Source organism: Motacilla alba, chromosome 3 (assembly GCF_015832195.1).
Source record: "Motacilla alba alba isolate MOTALB_02 chromosome 3, Motacilla_alba_V1.0_pri, whole genome shotgun sequence".
Taxonomy (NCBI): Eukaryota; Metazoa; Chordata; class Aves; order Passeriformes; family Motacillidae; genus Motacilla; species Motacilla alba.
Window position 1 is genome coordinate 78,594,334 of NC_052018.1, and position 18,941 is coordinate 78,613,274.

Sequence of the window (18,941 nt, forward strand, 5' to 3'; positions counted from 1 at the left end):
TCTGAGGACATAAGAGCATCATTTTTTTTCCCCATTGACATAATTTTAAATGTATGCATGTATACATACACACACACAAGCATGCCCTTTTTTCCAAAGTGCAAAGATAGAGGCTGTGCAGGTAAACACAGATGCCTTACTATAGCTTTCAAAAGCATGTGTAGTGAAGCATGATTGTGTAGTGAATCATACAAAACAACTTGCAGCTTGCCAGTGTATTACTTTCCATAATGTATTCCAAAAATTAGGAAAAATTCTCATAGGGTTAGTCCAAGTATGGAGAGCCACTCATGCATCTTTGTAATGAAGCACTACTATTAAGTCTGGAAAATGCTGAGTCATCTATTTGATTCAATATTTGAATTGCTATAATATAGAGCATAATAACATACAGTATATGAAGTCATATTAATTTGTCAAATATGGCAGCCTTCCAGTACCTTAAGGGAGCCTGCAGGAGAGCTGGAAAGGGACTTCTTACGTGGGCATGTAGTGACAGCACAAAGGAGAATGGTTTTTGACTGAAAAGAGGGGAGGTGTAGATTGGATATTAGGAAGAAATTTTTTCCTGTGAGGGTAGTGAGACACTGAACCAGTTATCCAGAGAAGCTGTGGATGTCCTGTCCCTGGAAGTGTTCAATGCCAGGTTGGATGGTGCTTTGAAAAATCCCATCAAGTGGAAGGTGTCCCTGCCCATGGCAGGGGGCTGGAACATGACGATCTGTAAGGTCCTTTCCAACCCAAACCATTCTATGATTCTGTCATGTAATGTGCTCTATTAAAATGGTAAATATGTGTTTTGAAAAATGTGCAAAACATGAGTTCCACTTAGCAGTCTTTCAGTGAGAGGGAAAAAGTAGGTCGGCCAAGTTATAATTAAGATGCGTCAAAAGCCCTGGTGTGGGGAATAGCTACCAAAGATCTCAGTAGTTCTGCTTCCTTCATGCTCAGTGATTTTCTTCATGAAAGAAAGGGGTAACTTAGCAACGCTTTGTGAAGTGGAAGAATTTTTTGTTGAATGTTCCCTTTCCAACTTTTCTCACATGTACTGAGAGCTGTATTAGCAGAGCTCTATTTTCATGTCCTTTCAGTTGTGTGTTTTTTAATTCAGAGACTCAAATGGATTCTCACAAAAAAAAGGAAAGCTGATTGTTACCAGTCTGAGTTCAGTATTAATGTTAGCTGTGTATTTCTTTATAAAGCTGAGGCACCATATTTTGGGCATACATTTTTTTATTCTTGTGAGTTTTCAAATTTGGTATCCTGTACATATTGTGTGTTGAGTGAAATGTTGCATTGTGAGTTCAAAAGACAGGAGAAGAGAACTGTAGTATAGACTTTGGGGTGGAGGAGGTCAAAGGTGTTTGTGATGAAAAGGTAATAACTAAGAAACCTATTCAAAAAGCAGTGCTTGAAGGGCTTTGATTTAGGCTACTCCCATCAGCTGTTTTTATTTACATTTTTGTTGCTTCTTCAGCATCTATTTGCTATATTTTGTAGTTGAGTTGGGGAAGGTGTTTTCTGTGTTACTCGTGCACTTCATATGGATTAATGGTAGCACACCCTCCCTGCCCGTGGCTGGCTCCATTTACTGTCTGGAGTCGCACACACCTCAAGTGTAGGTGTGTTCAGAGGGTGCTGTTTATTGGTAAGTACAGTGATTATCTTTAGAATAGCTGTTATTCTATGCATCTCTGTGGATCTTTTTGCCCTCGGCTACTTGACAGATATGTAGCGTTCTGAAAGTGTAAAATGTGCTTTATTGTACAGTGTAGCATAAATCCATGTTTCAGATTTTTTTTGTCTGTTTTGTTTTCTTGCAGTGGAAGCTTTAACATTCCCTCCATCCTCTGGGAAATCTTTCATTATGGGAACAGATGAAGCCCTTGAAAATGAACTGGGTCTTGGAGAACTGGCAGGCCTTACTGTAGCAAATGAGGCAGATTCGCTGACTTACGATGTAAGTGGTTATTAATGGTAACTCAACGCCCTTCTGTCTTGTTGAAGGCAGATGCAAGTTACTTGTGTGTAGACTCAGCAGAAAACGTTATCCAGTTAAAATTATGTTGCCAGAGGATGTCACAAATTTTACTTGGCAAAGGAGTCCTTCCCATACACAGCAGCGTTCAAGCTCTTTGCAAGCCCCTCTCATTTGCCTGCCATGTAGTGCAAGTAGTTGAAAGCAAGTTAGTGATAGTGGTACATCTGGGCACATGTAACCCCAGTGACTGAGCAAAATTAGGAGCATCATGGCCAGCAGATTGAGAGATGTTTATGTCCCTTTTACACAGGCTGTTTGCAGTTTTGGGCCACTCCACTTCAAAAAGGGTTGTAGAGAAATTGAAGACAGTCCAGTAGCTTCTGACTGATGAGTAGATGTTAAGGGAGCTGGTCTTGCTCAGCTGTTAGGAGGCTGAAGAGTGCTTGAATAGCAGCCTGCAGGTATTAGAAGGGTGCTTGTAAGGAGGACAGAGCCAGGCTTCTCCCTAGTGCCAGGTATTAAGGCAGGAGAAAACAGCAAATAATGGCTCGGGAGGTTCAGGTAAGACACTGGGGGAGAAAGTTACATAGTAGCTGAAACAGTTTTTCTTGCTCAGAGAAACAGTGGAATCTTCTCACCTGGGAGGTATTTAAAACTTGGCTGGTGCAGAGCTATGGTTTACATTACCTGGTGTGGGCAATAGTTTCATTTCAAACAGGAAACCAGACCAGAACTCTTAGGAAGGTTTTGTGGACAGCACTTCTCTGGCTGTGTGTGTAACCTTATTTTTCTTGCACTGTTCAGGAAAAAAATATCTTTCTTAAAATTGCATCTTTTCAATTGTATGCAATTTTTTTCTGTATTTCTCATTTCTTGGGAAAAGATACCTGAGGTATTAATTTAATCATCTGCTCTTTTGTGATCTGTCAGCTTCAGATTAATCTTGCTGTAGCATTGCCCAGCTGTGTCAAAGTTGAGGGATTTCAGAGATAATTTTTAATTCTCTGATGGGGAAGAATCCTACCCTTCAGTAAATCTGATTCTTAAATAATCATTATCTGGGGTTTTCCCATCACTAATTAAGTCTGAGACTTCGGACATAAGATGCAAGTCCTCACTTTGAAGTTCTACCCCTGTATGTATCTGTAAAACAATGAAATACATAGTTAATAAAAGCTTAGACACATTTTGAGAGTGCCACTGCAAACATGTGCCCTACCACTACAGCAAGTTTCTGAACATGTGATATGTTATGAGTCATCAGTATTGCAATGAATGCAGAGCACTTTTGCTAATATTCAGTATTTCAGTATTATCTCCTAATTTGGCTCAGTTCCTAATGTTTTTAAGAACTAATTGTCCCTAACTATGTCTTCACAAAGGAGTACGGTAATGTACAAATAAATTTCTGTTACAGGTACTCCTAAAAAACCAAGGCTGGATTTTAAATTCAGAGAACATAACAAAGCTAACCCATCTGTACAAGATGCTTTCATTGCTTGACTTCATTGTGCAAATGTCTATATAAATCTTGTGTTTGTTCATGTCTCTGTCTCCTGAACTAACAGCTTTCATTTATGGAGTAGCACTTCTTTATCCACTCCAATCCTTTCCTGCATGGTAGAGAATACTAACTTCTATTTGTTCATTTGTCCAATGCCTGTATGAAGTCCTGTGATCAGGAATTCATAGTCATGGTTACCTCGACTCTTACCTTTTTCTAGTGCTGACAATTAAAAAAAACCATTTACAAAACTATTTGCTCTGGTTACTGTGCACTTTATTGAAGCAAAATGAAAGGCTGGTGTTCCTCTTTCAAGTTTTATTGTAAGTTTAGCTTACGGATAATGTTTTTATTTTGGACTATTTCATACATCTGGCTGCCAAATGTGAGTCAGGTATGATTAGTGAAAGCTTAGTATTTATTTTTAAGTGTCAGTTTTGAATCATACGGAGAATTAAGTTGAAAGATCACGTGAATAAATCCTTGAATATATTTGCTTTCAAGAGTAGCAGACACTTTTCCCATTTTTGGTCCTTTGCATCTCACTGACATTTTTGCTGGATTATTTTCTTCTAAAAAATGGCAGCATTAGCCTACCTCATTTCGTGGTTTCAGTTTTTTACATAGTGCTTTGACTGTAAATTGAAGAATGATTTTCACTTGATTATGAAGATTATTAATTTATTACTTGAAAGAAAATTTTTTTTCTTTTGTATATTGGTTTTTAGAGTATCTAACAAGATTAAATTTTCCAGATTGCTAGCCAATACACTTAAGTTTGCCTTTTCTTTTTCTTTCCTTTACACATTCTTGACAAATGTTCACTTTGGCTGGTTTTTTCCCGCTAGTCTTCTGGATAGATTAATCATCTTCATAAAATTATAATACATTTTAGATAAGAGTAAGTGAGCTGCAAAATCATTGCATTTAATGTTAAGTACTGATTTGGAGGTTTTGGACTTTGCAGTAGGCCCTTGTTTGATGTGTTGCAACAAGAGAAGTACCTGTCATTGCTGTCTTTAGTTTTCAGTTTGTTTTCAATTCATTTTCAATTTTGTATGGACACAAATATTATTATAAGTGGCAAATCCAGATCAGGTGCTAATTTTAGGGTTGGCATCCCCCCAAACTGCTTTTCAGGCTTTGGGTTACCTCTGTAGCTGTTGTACCATGGTGGGGAGAGACAGAAGGAGGTTGTCAGCAGTGTGAGTAACCAGCCTGAGAGCTTGCCAGACTGGTGGGTAGAGTGATGTGGTGCAGCCAGGTGGGTGATGTGTCAGGGCTGGAGTCTGTTTCCACCTCTGCCGCTGGTCTGCTCGCTGGGACTGCCTTCCATCTCCTTTCCAGTTTATGAAGTGCCCATCTTGGACTCCTTTTGGAAGGACATTTTTGAATGAAAGACAAGCAAATGGAGAATTTTATCCTGCCAGGACTGGAATTCACTGTTAGGCCATCTGAGGTGTCTTTGTGGCTTTTGCAGATGTGGCACAGAACCTGTGCTGCTGGTATGGCAGTTGGAGGGCAGGCAGGTTCCCTCCATCACCTGATTGGCATTAGGTGCTTATGTTGAGGCAACCAAATTCCTCTCCAGATATCTGTACATCTTGTACCCTTTTTGCTGAGACTTTCTTGGCCAGTCCTCAGAAAACCTGCCAGAGCTGCTAACTGTGCAGTCCTGCCCCATCCTTGTACCAGCTCGAGCATTTGTCTGTTCCTTCACGGAGCCAACTTGGCTCAGTAAACTGGCAAAGAAACTGACTTGTCTCCCTGAGCAAGGCAATATGTCATTACTAAGAAATATGATGGGACTAAACCTGCTGTTTTTGTGGCTCCTTTCTCCTAGTTTAAAATCTATAGAACCTTTTAATTTATGTATATTTTTTTGTTAAATGCAGATGTAACAAAGCTTAAGAAAAAGCAATTCTGTTCTTAAACCTCCTCTTTCACCCCCAGTCCCCAAGATAAAATGTTTCTTGAAGTGGCTCAAAACAGTTTTCTCATCTTTGCAGTTAAAGATACAAATTAATTGGAATTATCTTTAGATTTCAACATGATAAACATCAGTACAATTGTTTGTTTTCTTGGTTTTCCATGATGACCATCAGCAGTGGTTATGGAAAGGTAAATTTAACTCATGACATTGTTGACTGATAGCGAAAAAATCTGTTCAGCATTTTGTGTCAATATTTGTTCAGAGGAGCAATATTTAAGTAACTTACTTTATTAAAAAGCTTTCTTTTTGGATCTTCTTAAATGCATTAATTGCCAAATAATTGTGTCTATATATACAATACCTTATTGCCTGCCAGTTAGATTCTTAGTGTGTAGCCAAGTCCTTCTTGCCTTTTTTTTCCTACTCTGGCAAACTTTACTTGTCATGCGTTATTACAGAGCTTGTGTTGCCTTAGCTGGATAAGTTAGGTTATGTTCCTTTCTGTGCTTCTAGAGACTTCTCTGTTTCTCTCAGATCTTTTCTTTAGAGGTGTTATGTCAGTAGTACTTTGGGAATTCAGGGACTGCACCTTGGTGACTCAGTCCTAACTTTGTAAGTGAATGAGCCATAGATCAAATTTTAAATACTTAATTGAATTCGTTGAAGTGTCAGTGCTTTTGAAGTGTGTAATTTGACAGACATGAGAGTATTTTAGATCTGCATAGACTTTATCACTGTGAACATGACATTACTTGTATGGAATATGTCTACCTTGGGTCTCATTTTGAAGTGTCTGGTTAGTGTTAAGTGGACTGTTGTTTGAGAGCAGGTTATTGTGAAAAGTGGGTGAGGATTTAATTTGATATCTTCTGAAAATGCCAAACTAAATTTTTGATTTCTTCCTTTTGTTGTGCCTTCCAGCTTAATTACAAGTTTGGCATTTTTTTTTTATTAGATAGCCAACAATAAGGATGCATTGAGAAAGACTTGGAACCCCAAGTTTACGTTAAGAAGTCACTTTGATGGAATAAGAGGTCTCGCTTTTCATCCAGTTGAACCAGTCTTAATAACAGCTTCAGAGGACCATACATTAAAAATGTGGAATTTACAAAAAACAGCCCCAGCAAAAAAGTAAGACTTTTTCTTTATTTTCTTCAAAAACAATTTTGATTTATGAAGGAAAACCAAAACCTAGATACTGCTTCACTTAATGGACCTTGCAGTTAATGGAAAGAGTTCCCTGAATTTAAGACTAGGAAAACAAGCTCTCAGAGAAGGGTGGAGGTGCCTAAAGAATGCCAGAAAAAATCCATGTGTGTTTGTGAATGTGTTTTGTTTGTGAAGATGAAAACCATTCACTTTTTTATATTTTCCTTGTAGATAACATGACAAATTAATTTACTAGTGAAAATACTTGGATGCGGCCTGTTAGTGTGCTTGCATGTGTATATAAATGTATAGGATGCATTTATATATATAAATGCATATGTATGTATACACATACATGCATATACATGTGTAGCAGCCTGAAACTCTGAGAAGTTGCCAGGTTCCTTTGTAAACTGTCTTGCAAATTGCTGGGAATTTGAGGAAATCAGAGGAAATTTGTAGTGGGGCTGATGTGGTTAAGGGAGTACGTCACGCCTTTGAGGAGAACTGGGCATAACACAGTCCTCCCTTGGATTGATAAACTCCAGAGCAGCAAATTCTGAAGCACTTCAGTGTTGATAGTAAAACTTTGAGTCCAAAACTCCTTTGCTCCAACAGGAACAATTAATGATACATTTCATGTGAAGCTAATGTCTCTCCACTCCTGCTCCATTGATGTACCTAGCTACTTGGTTGATGGGTCTGTGAACTACCTTGAAGGTCTTTAAACAAAAATCCGAACAACCAATCCTGTCACGTTTTGAAGGACTGCAAATAGTTCCTAGATCTGTGAAAAGTCATGTTGGGAGAGGAAGTTGTGGGAGAAACACTGCAAAAGATGTAGCAGGGATTTTAAGAATTTAGTGATTCTGGCAAATTTTTGTGAAGCATTGTATAAGATGGTATACATGTTAACATTTTTTTCATACTTTGTTTAGGAGTGCTTCTCTTGATGTAGAGCCAATATATACCTTCCGAGCACATAAGTAAGTATTCCCTGAGAAATACTGTCATATTTTGAGAAAAATAAGATTTTTAAACAGAAACAGAATTTTTAAAAAAAGTAATTTCCACCTTATAAGCTACTGGTTTCATGTGACACTCTTAGTTCCTATGTTGTTTAAAATATCTGCATGTGTTCTTCTTCCTTCTGAATAGTTACTTATGTCTGAAGTCAGATACACCACAATTTTAAAATGAAAGTCCTACAAATGATACGGTTCAAATTTGTTTAGGTGTTCTGTTCATCATTGCAGCTTTTGCCTTTTTGACACATACTTGCATATGTGGAATGCAACTGAAGAAGAATGAATGCAGTGAATTTAAATCTACTGAGATGATTTCATGAAAGAGCCTTAAATCTTTTGAAAAGAAAAAAAAATCTGTTTATGTGAAATATAAAATCCTAGAGTTTAAATTGTGATGTTTTTCACATTTCATGTGCATAATGATTAATTGTCCTGATTGCAGTTGTGTTACCAGATATTGTGGAGGGAATTTTTATTGGAAGTCTTGTAGTCTAGTAGAAATATGATTTCATTATGAGAATGTTTGTTGCAATCCATACAGCAAGTGAATTGTATCTAACATAGAAATTCCTAAGATTGACACTGCATTGCATGTAATGAAAATGTTAAGAGTCAGTGTTTGTTTCTTCCAGTGGACCGGTGCTCTGTGTGGTGATGAGCAGTAATGGTGAACAGTGCTACAGTGGGGGAACAGATGGCCTCATCCATGGCTGGAACACAACCAACCCAAACATTGACCCCTATGACTCTTATGGTACGTTGCTGTCTCACGCAGCAGTGGAATGATAAGTTTAGTGACCGTAATGTTATGTCACTAAAATAGTATAATTTGTAGATAATGCTTCTCTGAGAATTTAAAACAGTAAATTGAATGTTATCTTCAATTACTTAAGTAACCTTTTGTTTTAATGCTGATACTGCTTGATGGCAAGATAAAATGTCATTTTCTTTAAAAAGGCCTTGGTCTCATCATAGTTTTTAGAAACAGCTAGTCTAAAGTACAGGTTTTAGAAGTACAGGACTAAACCTGATCAATTGGAAAGTATAGGAAATGTGTATTTTAGTGTTCTTTTCTTTGACAAATTTCTGTGGAGCTGAGATAAAAAGGTTTTATAGTCTGAGACCAAAGCTGTTAATGTTGGCTGGAAACAGCTAAAACGGCCCAGTTCGGTGAAATTCACTAGATTTAAGTGGATGTCAGCCTTGTGTCTGGATTTTATGATTTATTTTGCATGTGTGGTAGCTTCAGATGCAGTTGGCCTCAAAGCTAACTTCTGCATAAAAGGGACTGCTGTGGCATTAATGGCTGTTTGAAAGTGAATTTTAACGATGAAGAGTGTTTTGCCAAAGTCAGTACTGTCCCTTCTGCTGAAGCATTGTTTTGTCCCTTTAGCTGTAAAGTGGGTAATTGAATGTCATATATGCTGCTGAAATTCCAGCATCTTAATGCCAGAATAATTAAGACTTCTATATTGATATGATGTAATTGATCTTGGGATTTTTTATCAATTATCTTCCAGAGGTTGGTGCCTAAACACAGGCTAAGATACAGCTATTGACTTAATTCAGATTTTGTTTTGAAATGCGTTTTGTTGTGTTTCTTTCACAGATCCTTCTGTTCTAAGAGGTGCTTTTGTTGGCCATACTGATGCAGTGTGGGGTCTGGTTTACAGTGGAGCTCACCAGCGTTTGCTGTCCTGCTCAGCAGACGGCACTATACGTTTATGGAAAGCTACAGAAATTGCTCCAGCTCTCAATATCTTTAATGATAATCAAGGTACAGAAAATTGCCCTACCCTGAAGTTCATGAGCATCACTGTTCAGACTGACATAATTTTGGCTACTGGATAGAAATACTTCTTGTGCTTCTTTCTGAGTTTTGTGTCTTTATGAATGCTTTTGGGAAGAGTAAATTTTGTGACCCTTCTCTGACGTTAGCTGAATATATGCTTGCATTCAAGAGGACAGTTAGTTACATCTGAAAGCCAACTGCTGCAGATGATCTGCTGATGTTGCTAGCATCGTGGAGGATAGTGTATTAACTCCATAATTCACAATCAAACTTGAGTTTCCACCAGGCCCTTGCTTTTGGTTTGTCCAGAATAAAAAGCCCTTTCTTCCTCAGTGGAAGTTTGGAGTAACCAGTGTTTCATCTCAGGCCAGTGTCATTGAACCTTGCAGATTTGTTCCTTGTGCCTCTAACACAGAGATTCCAATTGAATTTCTGAGTTTGCAGATCAACTAAATAACAATAACTAGTGATTCTAAACTGTGCTAGTTGAAAAAAAAAAAATTCCCTTAGAGTTAGTTACTGAAATGTCATGCGCAAGTGAAAATCCAAATGCTTAGAATCTAATTTCTGGAAGTTGCTGTCTGTCTGAGTCAGAGTGCTCCAGAACAAGCTCATTGACATGGCCAAACTCTCTTACAGATGATAGTCATTAAAGACAGCCCATGAGCTGAGACAGTTCCATGTCTCTTCAGAAAAACTTGGAGACAAAATAAACCTTGTCACAGCTGAATGGACATGTCAAATTACAGTGTAAAGCTGGTCAGATATGCCATTGCTTGTTAGTTGAAACAGACTGAGCAAAATAGAAACATTCTGTGTGTTTTAGTTTTAGCAAAACTAAAGGTAGTTTCTAAAGGTACGCAGGCTTCTTATTGCCAGCTTGCCTATCTGCCTGCTTTGAAAACTTCCTGGTAGAGTTTTGGAGTTTGTAACTGTGAGTTGTTGTGTTTTTAATTATTAAACTAAGGGGAAGGAGGAGTAGTCTTCCCTCACAGAGGCAATATAATAGCCCTAATATTAGGACTGTTTTTTGTATTCTAAACTGGAATTAAGCCCAGTTGTGAAATCCAAAGACTGAAAACTCAGTTTTCCTATGGCTTATTGATAACCTTGAACAAACCCCCTAAAATATCCATCACTCATTATTCAAGTCATTCAGATTAACCATTGTAGGCTTACCCGGATGCTGCAGATAAGCATACATGGCAGTGGTAGAAAAGGTCACTTGAGAAACAATGTGTTTTCTTCTCACACCAGTCCTTTTTGGCTTGTTTTCAAGTACTTGTAGGTAACTACTGCCATTCCTGAGAAATATTCCTGAGGTCCTGTGTCTCAGAAAGGTATTTCTCCCATGAATCTTTAGAGAGTTTACAGGGATGTGATGGTATTCCTGTGTTATCTGAATCTATGATCCAATATTAGGTTGCTTAAAATTCAGTTTCTCACTCTGTATCTTTTCTTCCTCCTCCTGACGTCTGTTGCAACTGGTGTTGTTCTTTCACATAGCAGGTGGTGAACAGGACATTTGAATAGAAAAGTCCTAAGGAATATATCGTATGCCCAAGCTTTGCTGATTTGACCTTCTGTCCTGTAGTGTGCAGATAGCTACAGTATAAGGAGATCAAATATATACCACAATAGGCAGGAGCTTTGAAATGCAAGTTTATAATGTATTTATATAACTGTACATGATGGCAGTTCCAGTGTGTAAAATCTGCACCTGGAGAACTGTGGTGTTTTTATTAAGCTCTGATTTTGTCTAAGTTATTATCTGTCATGTCACTTGTTGTAGACTTCAATTTCATGTCCTTTTACTCGAAGCAATGGAATTTGGTGGAGTTATTTCTTTGAGAATTGCTGTTACAGTTAAAGGAAGGAAAAGGGGCCAGGTAGTTCTTGCTTTCTTAATTTTAAAGTAGATTTCTGCTCAGCTGCAGTTCCAGATACAGCATCCTAGTAAAGAAAGTCATTGATACACATGTCCAAAAAATAGGGTTAAAATAGTTATCATACAGAGAAAGCTGTTTAGATTGGCATAATTTATATTTTAGAATGCAACATTTCCGTTGATAATTGTGGTCCTTTTGGTGTTGAAGTGCTTTTTTTGTAAGAATTTTTTCATTTAATTATTTTTTTATTTTCTTTTCACTAACTATATCTTCTCTACATTGTTTTCTAGAAATGGGAATCCCTTCATCAGTAGACCTTGTGAGCAGTGACCCAAGCCTCATGGTAGCATCATTTAACAGTGGACACACTAGCATTTTTAACATGGAGACACGGCAGCGAATTCTTACCCTGGAGTCCAGTGTGGATAATAGTATGTATCTAAAGCCCCAATCAACCAAAGGAAAAAAAAATTGGTTGTTTAAGATGGATACTGTTGATAATCTTTTCAATGTTTCCAAAGAATTAGGCAGTGTAATGAGAAATTAAAAGACAGTTTATGTTAGAAGCTGTGTTCTGAGATATAACAGTAAATTGTTACTACTACAACAGACCTCACGGGTATTGCAGTAGCAGAAGAATGTGCATACTTCTGAAATAAGACAGAAACAAGCTCACACTCTGAATTCCTCTTCAAGGGATTATAGCATGAAAAAAGCACAAGTTTCTTAAATATGGCTTTGTGATTTTTGCAGATTCAATATATCCATTTTCTCTTCAGTCCAAAATTGCAAAAAAGAGGCAATATCAGAACAATTTAATGTTAAATTTATTTAAAAATTATGAGTGTATGTCAATTATTTTTTATTTTTTCTCAGAGGTGTCCATCTTCTAAATTTTATTGCTCTCTTGGCTCATTTGGATTTGGGCTTTAGGTGAAATTTTCAGTGAAGGAGAAAAGCAAAGCTCCAGTGAAAGAGTATTAATTCACAAGGTCTCCTTGTGATCCATATAATGCCTTGGGTCATGGCAGCAACCAATACTAGAAGTTTTAGGGCATACTGTGAAGAGCCTGCTATCAGTACATTATTTTACCCTGACTTTACAAAAGACCAGAATGAGCTGAAGCATAAGATTTCATATTCAGGCCACAATGGTAGAACATTGAGTCTTTTAAAATGTTGATATTTCTTCCCTCACTCTTAGGGATTTATGTCACTGAATTCTGCTATTTAATTATGTTTTTTAAAAGGACTGAGTCATTCTTGTTGGATTTGCTTGTTTTTTTAAATATTGAAATGACTGTAATTTTATAAGAGCTAATGGAAAGTGCCATATCTCTTCTTTAGGTTAGTCCTTACTGGGCTGGATTTCTTCTTTTAACCCACATCTTTGTTCCTGTCTAAAAAACCAGTTCTAAATTAGTTAAAGCAATTCAGTGGAAGCCACCTTTCTTCTTCCCTTCCTTTCTCCCTTCTATTTTTTTCACCTACTCCTTGCTGTAATTCTGTTATGTTCCTTTAGGAAAACAAGACCCTGGTATGGCAACCAGCAGTCCCTGTTTAGTATCTTTAGTTATGTAACAGTACTATAAAGCTTACATGCATTTTCAAGAAATAAATTCTTATTTCTACAAGAACTAGACAAGAGGAAAATGTCACCTGAAATGCCCTACCACACAATTTAGGGACTCTTCTGCTCAGTATAAGCCTCTGCTTGGCATTTTCAAACTGTGAGGATGGCTGGCTGTGATGAAGGTTCATGTGCTTTTAGTAATTTTAGGGATGTTTATTTTTAGGAATGTGGAGTTTTTTTCCTGAGTTTAAACTTTCATAATTTCTAAGTGTCCTGTGGATGCTGACACTGCTTTATGGTTCAGATTTTTATAGAAAGGTGTTAAAATGAATCTTTACCTTTTTAATAGGAATGGAATCTTCTATTTTGTTTGTTTTAGTAAGAATTTGGATTAAATTATGTGAATATTCTTTGGAAGCAGTTTAGCTAAATACAGTCAACATGAAAGACAATATCTGTATTTTGATGTTTGTGGGTTTTTTCATAACCTATGCCTTTTAAGACACCTCTTGCATTAACCTGTGCATCATACCAGTGCCTGGATTTCTAACCAGAAAATTCCTATACTTTTTTTCTCTCTGTGCATATATATATCTATATATATATATATACATGCTGTTTCAGAGTTACTGAAGGCGAGGAAATTTGCTCTCCTATGAATAGTCTAGCATCCTTTTTTTCAATAATAATTTCAATACATACATATCAGATAATAAGAGGTAGATTTTGTTTGCTTCAGACATATTGCCTGCAGTGTTTATTTACCTGTCCTGTATGTTACAAAGAAAGTTTGACTTGGCAAGAGGAGGAATGTGTGAATGAGGTGTTTTCACTCAGTTTTTGGTTTCACATTTTTGCCTGATGTGCCTATCTAAAACCATGTCCAAAAGCTGGACCTTATTTGGCATACATATGTTTTATGTAAGTCTCTTCTTGTGTAGTTTGGAAAGTGTTTTAGAGGGAAGTGCATAACATAAGGTGCTAGCTGCGAGTTGCCAGGATATGTATGTAAGAAGTATTTTAGATTGGATTGATTACATATTTATTTCTTAGTAGCAGTCTTTGAAAGAACTTAGCAACTTACTTATATTGATATGTGTGGGTTTTTTCTTAGCAGTCAGTTCTTCCTGCCAGATAAATAGAGTGATCAGCCATCCAACTCTTCCAATTAGTATCACTGCTCATGAAGACAGACACATCAAATTCTATGACAACAACACAGGTATGCATCTTTCCAGCAGGTCTTAGCCATAGCCATTTTGTAATATCTAATGTATTCCAAATTTTGTTGTGATCAATATTATTCACACAAATGCTGAGGGAAGTCAAGAATTGGATAGCCTCTGAAGCAGAAATCTCTCATCACCAATAGAGTATAAAGATTGCCAGCTCACTTAAAGCTTTGTTGGCAAAGTGAGAAGCAACTTGGATCTCTCTGTCCATTCTTTTAGAACACCCTGTGTATGGGGTTTATTAATATTTAACGTAAAAGGCATATTTTTCAAAATCTTCATGTTCTTATGTTTATGTTTCTTCTGTTGATTGTCTGTATTATTTTGCTCTTGAGAGCAGGAACCTCTGGCACTCCTTTAGTGCTTCCTAGACCTCTGCCACATTTGACCCATGAGTTCTTATTTTTAACATGACATTATTGCTGTGATTATAATAAGCTGTGATAAAAGATTAATTCTCTCTGAGACAACTAACACTATCCCCTATTCCCATGTAGTCTATATTCATTGCTTCTAGTATGCTCAACCCCTACCTTCCTACCCATTCAAGATCTTACCTGGGAATGCAATTAATACACTTAAGAGGCAGATATTAAAAATGCACAGTGATTTCAGTGTCAGCTTAAAGCAAAGGTCTCATAAACCTGGTGATACTGCTAATGTGGTTCTTGGGAACTGTAAACATTAAAATACTGACTTGTATATTTTTAATGATTCAGTCATAAGACAAGATCTCATGTGTTTATATCAGCTGTGGTAGGGTGATAAGCAGTGAATACAGACAGTAACTGCAGAAAATAACCTAAATAATTTTTTTCTTTCAAAGGAAAACTGATCCACTCCATGGTAGCTCACTTAGATGCAGTTACAAGTTTAGCTGTTGATCCTAATGGCTTGTATTTGATGTCTGGCAGTAAGTACATTCAGATTTCATTTTCTTTTTCTCATAATGGTGGCAGGCATGCAAATTATAAAGAAAACTGTTTTCTCTTTATTTAGGCCATGACTGCTCGATTCGCTTGTGGAATCTTGAAAGCAAGACCTGCATCCAAGAATTTACTGCCCATCGCAAAAAATTTGATGAGTCCATTCATGATGTGGCTTTCCACCCATCTAAGTGTTATATTGCCAGTGCAGGAGCAGATGCCCTGGCTAAAGTGTTTGTATGACAGAGTGCTTCCCATTCAACTTTAGCTTTGTATATATTTAACCAGCTGCACAAAAGAGAAGAGGAGGGCATGAGTTGTTTTATCTTGCCCTATAATTCAGAGAATGTTTGTAAGTGTGTAGTTTTGCAGGGTGCTGTTTTCTAAATTGACGTTTGGTCTGGTTTCTGTGAGCTCAGCTGGTGCTGAGAGCTTGGAATCTCTCAGTTTCAGATAGTTTAAAAAAAAAAAAAAGCTTTTATTTAGAGGGTGTGAATTTTCGTCCAGGCAGGCCTTGGGTGAAACTAGGTCTACGTATTCTCTATTAATAAAATGGAGTACTGGAAAGAAGGGGTCTAATTGCATCAGGGAGTAGGAAAAGAGGGAAACTTCCAAGGATGCTTCTCATTGAAGAATCTTAATGTACTCAAATCACCTGGAAAAGTGATTTAAAGTCAGTTCACATGCTCTTTGCTGTATCATGTGAGAGGCACTTTGTCATCCCTTTGGTGTATGAATAAAGTAGATCTTGTTCAGAGAGCAGTAGCAGATAGTTAATCTCAGCCACCTGGCTGCTAGCCTAAGATAAATGCAATTAAAGGAAGGCAAATTACTAACATACATTAAAATCCTGTAAAGTTTCTGTTACATCTTCCATGTTTCTCAGTAAATATTTTGTTTGCAAAAAAATTTATATAATTTTTTTAAGACTGTATTAGCATATGGCTAGAAACTGAGCCTTTAGTCTAAATCCCAATTAACAACAGACTGACGTGGTCTGTGTATACTGTAATAGCAAATTTAACTTATTCAGATTTTAATGCTGTTTATTCTTGGAGACTGGGCACAAGAAATTATCACAAAGCTTTCTAAAGAAGCTGTCCTACAATTTTAGCTCTCAAACGTTCGTCTCCTCTTTCTGTTCCTGCTAAAAAGGGTATCATTCTGGGCATTACGGATAACAGTGGAATACTTTGTTTGAAGATTAAATCTGATGCTTCGTATGAGTCCTTTTAGTGGAATAGGTGGAAACTGTACAAAACTCCATCAGTTTTAGAGATTCTGCTACTGCTAGTAGATATTTCCCAGCTGCACCATTTGAGGAACTTTCTACCTTGTCCGCTTCACTGGATGTATGTGCCATTGATTGGGTTACCTGAAGAATGAGCGCTTCTTGTAGTTATTCAACAGATGTGCTTTGTTTATCTATTCAGAGCTTCTCTGTTGATTTGACAAATTACTTAATCCAATCTGTTCGTCTTTTTATCCCTTCTTAAAGGAAGGTGAGTGGGTTCTTTTCTGTTATGTGTCATCATCAGAATTATCACTATTCATAAGCATGAAGTTGGTGTTTTTCTGTGATGGGAATGGAAAGCAGAATTTCTGCTGGAGTTGACTTCTGGTGCTGATATGAGTAGGAAAGAACCCAGTGCAACTCTTCATATACCAATCTGAGGTTAAGACTGGAAACGGATAAATAAATCCTTACATTTAAACTGACACTTCGTAAGCAGGAGTCATTGAACGATATCAACATGAGGTTTGACTATGTTGTTTTGAGAGTGCCATTTGGGGATGGGACCACATTTGAAGTTGATCTCAGAGTTTAAAGCAAGTATATTATATAGAATAAAAGGTTGACCTGTGCTGTTTGAGCCTGCTAGACATTATATGTACTGCTAAAATATTCTGGAATACCTTTTATTGCTCAGAATATTCACATATGTCACTTCATGATATTGATATGCAATATATTTCCTTAGATAAGATTAGAACTTTTGCCATGAAACAGATTACTACAATAATAATACAGATTATTTAGTTTTTATAAAATGTTTTGGTTATGATGAAAAGGAGGAAACTTGGCTGCAAAACTGAGCATTCAACTTTGTGAGAGTTTTGTGTACTTGACTCATATTCTTTCAGTGTCATTATTTTATTTCTTTTTGAAGAGAAAATTACAAAAATTTATTTGAAAAATTCTAAAAGTTATGTATATTATATATGTGTATATATATTGTAAACATGTATTAAATGTGTCTAGTAAGGGAAGACTCCATGGGTGCATTTTAATGTTTTAGTATTAAGAGTTCTCTTGAGTTTGTGTATACAAAGGATAATGGTGTGAGTATGAAATGAATGTTGTGTTTTTGCTTACACAATACAATATGTAGTCACAATTGTTTAAATTGCTGTACATAAAAACTAATAGGCCAGCATGCTTGTTTTTAAAGACTGTCATTCTGATTACAATTGGAATGTAAGAAGTGGCTGTTCAAATGTGAATTGAAAGATGTTTCCTTCTCACTATTGAGCTCTTGCTCAAACAGAAAAGTGATTTTTTTAAAAGCTGGCAATAGCTAGAGGATGAGGTGCCTTTACAAAACAAAACAAAACAAATGTAGCCTTACGAAGAGGTTGTGGAATATATATATTTTTGTGCTTGTCTTCATAATTGATGTCAATGTCTTTTTACTGTACTTGCTCACATACTTGTAGGACTGCAGGGTATTGTGCATGAGCCTGTCAGATCTTCTGAGCATCATCGTAGGAGATAAGGTTGAAAAAATTATTTAGGTTATCTAGTCCATCTGCTTGCTAAAGTGGGGTTGTAGACTTGTGCATTCTAATATTGTCTTGGCCAGTGAGATTTTATATGTTCTAAAACAATTAGGCTTCCTTTTAAAGATTATTTCAATTATTACATCTCACTGGCAGGAGGATTTATGTAATATTTAGTAGCTCTTTTTTGTAACTTCATGCCAGTATTCCAAGCCATCTTTTGTGCCATTTTACGTATTCTTCATAATCTTTGTAATTTGGAACCTCCATGCACACACTGGTTCCATCTGTATATTTTCATTCCTTTCTGCTTTCTTCAAGCTATTTTTTTAGTCTGCTTTTTTTTTTGCACAACATTTTCTTGTTTTCATCCTTTAAGCTCAATTCTCCAGATATTGGTGTCCATACCACCATTCCACATGATTGATTTGTTGGACTAGTTTGAGGGTCATCTGTTAAGTGTGGTTGTTATTTGGTTGGGTTTATCCTCTCTAACGTGATGCTTTTGTGTAGGAAGACCAAGCTTTTGATGTCTGACAAACTTAAATTAAATAGTATTTCTTTATTTATTACAACTTCTTTAAATAACATTTGAGCATTGCTGCTTTTCAAGTTTCTTCTTAACTTTTAGTATGTTATGATTCTTTTGCAGCTAGAGACTTAATTCCTGTTTCATGACTATCCTGGGTCTTACAAGTTTTGAACTTCTGACCTCTGAGGGCACTGAATTATTTTTATTTGTTCCCCTTTTCTGTTCAGTTCTTCCTGGTTCAGTGTAATTAGTAACTTTCATTAGTGTGATACATATGTTTATTCAAAGTGTAAACAAACAAACAAAACTGGACCCAAGGCTTATTCTTGAAAAAAACATTTTTCTGCAATATCAGTATATAGCATTTTACCATTACTATTTTTCCCATATGTAATTTACATGGTAATTTTTTAATGGTTAGCTCATATAATTTTTTGTGTATGTTAGCCTGTGCTAATGATTTTGGTTTTACTAACTAATTTAATGGGAGAATTTTCAGTCCTTCTGTATGTTGCAAGTTGGTCCACTAGTTTAAATACTCTCACTTTTACTCTAATTTACTTCACTGGGCTGCTTGCTTTCACATATTTGATTCAGTTACCAAAACACTTGCACAGAATT

The 18,941-nt window shown here is 36.6% G+C and overlaps 1 protein-coding gene across 6 annotated transcripts in view; it reads left to right on the forward strand.

Moving 5' to 3' along the window:
• STRN (striatin) overlaps positions 1–18,648 on the forward strand; it is a 64,990-nt gene extending 46,342 nt beyond the window's left edge. For 5 of the 6 annotated variants that reach the window (XM_038130551.1, XM_038130548.1, XM_038130550.1 and 2 more), the window contains 9 exons: positions 1,824–1,960; positions 6,374–6,549; positions 7,506–7,553; positions 8,228–8,349; positions 9,205–9,372; positions 11,567–11,707; positions 13,964–14,071; positions 14,908–14,994; positions 15,081–18,648. In XM_038130551.1, coding sequence (XP_037986479.1) covers positions 1,824–1,960; positions 6,374–6,549; positions 7,506–7,553; positions 8,228–8,349; positions 9,205–9,372; positions 11,567–11,707; positions 13,964–14,071; positions 14,908–14,994; positions 15,081–15,250 — 1,157 coding nt within the window. In that variant the 3' untranslated portion in view covers positions 15,251–18,648. The remainder of the gene's footprint in view (positions 1–1,823; positions 1,961–6,373; positions 6,550–7,505; positions 7,554–8,227; positions 8,350–9,204; positions 9,373–11,566; positions 11,708–13,963; positions 14,072–14,907; positions 14,995–15,080) is intronic. The other variant, XM_038130549.1, reaches the window with a different exon arrangement.
• The last annotated feature ends 293 nt before the right edge of the window (positions 18,649–18,941 follow it).